Below are 2264 nucleotides of genomic sequence, written 5' to 3'. Positions count from 1 at the left end.
GGGGGGGGGGGGGGGGGGGGGGGGGGGGGGGGGGGGGACGAAGCGCCGGCAGACATGTGGCGGGGTTTGCTTGTTCAAGTGCGAAGCCAGACGCTGTGCACATTGCGCTGCGCAACCTCACAGCAGCCGCTGAAGCAGGTGCGAAATGCAATCAGGAATATTTCCTCTATTTGTGTTGATACAGGACGGATCCCTTATACAAACGAGACCAAGAGTGAATATGGTTGTCGCTCTTGCAAAGACACATGTGCGCATGCGCACACCGTCACAAAAAAATTGCCATAACCCATGTGTGACAACATTCCTGCAACATCTATCTCCTCCTGCGCCCCTGCTCCCTGGTGCAGTGACTTGGGTGGCGGTATGGGAGATGAGTGAGCAGATAACGCCTGTACAGACCTTGCGAGACGGCTGCTTGATGTCGGCAGCAGGCTTGCAGACCACCCGAGGCTGCTGAATTTAGCAATTCATCGCCTGCAATGGCTTGTGGAATGCACATAATCATCAATACCTCATGAACGCGATTAATTCAACACAATTCTGCTTGCCTGCACTCGCAGCGGAATCCAAGGAGGTGCAGGCAAAGAGTGAGCCACCTGGTGCAGTGTAGGAGAGAGCCAAGGAAATCCTCACTGACATGAATGGGTGATGATTCGGTGCAAAACTTTTGCAGCAAGGAATACATGCTGGATTCAAATAATCTTGAAGCTGCATGCACCCGCACGCATTCCAAACTGGTTGCGCGCCGCCATTCCTTGCCTCGCAGTGAGATCAACGGCGGCTTTGGCAACGACGACCTTGACGGCGGAGATGGCGACGAGTGAGTCGATTGAATATGAGCCCTTGAATAGCACGCATTCATTTGTGAGTGGGTTTGCAGGGCAAGGCAGTGCACACATACCGCACTTTGAGGGGTAGACCGCAATACCTGTCAGGTTGACTCTTATGCCCTCCCACTTGCCCCAGCGGTCTGGAAGGGGGTGAGGGCGACGACCGTTTGAGAGGCGGTCCTGGGAATGACAGGTGGGCGTGTGCTTGTGCGGCAGGGTAGGGAGAGCTGCCAGCAGGTCATGGCAAGTACATGGGATTCTTGACAGTGCATTGGGCAACTGTATGAAGCAGGCTTTAAAAGCACACTGGTCGGACAATGTCACCTCAACTCCGTGCGGCCTGCACGACTGCCATGGCGCTGGTCTTATCTTGATGCAGGATGGATGGCGGCGCTGGCAACGAGTGAGCACTGACGATCCGCGTGTTAAAGTCATCTGCATTGGGCGAGCTGCCTGCTTCTTTTGGGGGGTCCAACATCGGCCAAAAATGCATCGCATCACCCCACAGAACTCAACAGGCCATTTTATCGCATCACCTCTCCCATGATACCAACTGCCCCATGAGCACCTACGACTTCCTCGATCCCCCCCCGGCATGTACTTGGACCGCAATGTTGCGCGCAGCAAGCTTGAGGGTGGCCCTGGCTTCAACGTGATGGACGGCAACTATGGCCGGGACACCCTGATTGGGGGCAACGACGGAAACTTGATGGACGGTGGGGAGGGGCCAGACACCATCACCGGCGGGGACGCTGCAGACTCGATTGTGGGCAGCGGCGGCGACGATGACATTGATGGGGTGAGGATGCAGGGTAGGCTGGAAAGCTGAATGAAAGCTGGGCATTTGGAGCCCTGCATGCATTGGCCATGCTTGCACATGGCAGTTACAAAGCACCAGCAGCACCTTCTGTGCTGGTGGAGCACAGGAGTACTGTGTCAAGGTCAAGAGGGTGAGACCATTGCTGCTGCGATTCATTGATCTTCCTGGCCACTGCTGCCAACGCAGGGGAAGGGCAGCGACCTGGTGGAAGGCGGGCCCGGTCGCGACACGCTTACTGGGGTGAGCAGGGGGCCGTGCTTTGTGATGTCACAATTGAGAGGCCACTGAGCAGTAGTGTATGGTGGTTCACTTCTAAGGGACTTGCCCAGCCCCAACTGAGCGTCTGGTTGAGTTGATCCACGATCTGATGGTGGCTTTGCCGGCGCAATGCTGCCTGGACCACGTGCTGAAAGGACAAGAGCAGCCCGCACACAAGTTTAATCCACACACAGCGCATGCAATGTCAACGCGAAGCCCATGTGCAGCCTCCCCCACACGCATACAACTTGCAAGGCCAAACTGCCCCCTCTGCCTTGCCTTGCCTTGCCTTGCCTTGCCTTGCCTTGCCTTGCCTTGCCTTGCCTTTCCTTGCCTTGCCTTGCCTTGCCTTGCCT

At 56.5% G+C, this 2264-nt stretch overlaps 1 protein-coding gene across 1 annotated transcript in view; it reads left to right on the top strand.

The window, feature by feature from the left end:
• Nucleotides 1–1425: 1425 nt before the first annotated feature.
• The window catches only part of MNEG_10817 (hypothetical protein), a gene marked incomplete at both ends in the record, with an annotated part of 1689 nt that continues 850 nt past the window's right edge, over nucleotides 1426–2264 (top strand). Inside the window, 2 exons of the mRNA XM_014040713.1 lie at nucleotides 1426–1629; nucleotides 1837–1890. Of these exons, the coding sequence (XP_013896167.1) occupies nucleotides 1426–1629; nucleotides 1837–1890 (258 nt within the window). The remainder of the gene's footprint in view (nucleotides 1630–1836; nucleotides 1891–2264) is intronic.

The sequence above is a fragment of the Monoraphidium neglectum genome, assembly GCF_000611645.1.
Source record: "Monoraphidium neglectum strain SAG 48.87 unplaced genomic scaffold scaffold02471, whole genome shotgun sequence".
In the NCBI taxonomy this organism is placed as follows: Eukaryota; Viridiplantae; Chlorophyta; class Chlorophyceae; order Sphaeropleales; family Selenastraceae; genus Monoraphidium; species Monoraphidium neglectum.
This window is presented reverse-complemented; position numbering and strand designations above follow the sequence as displayed.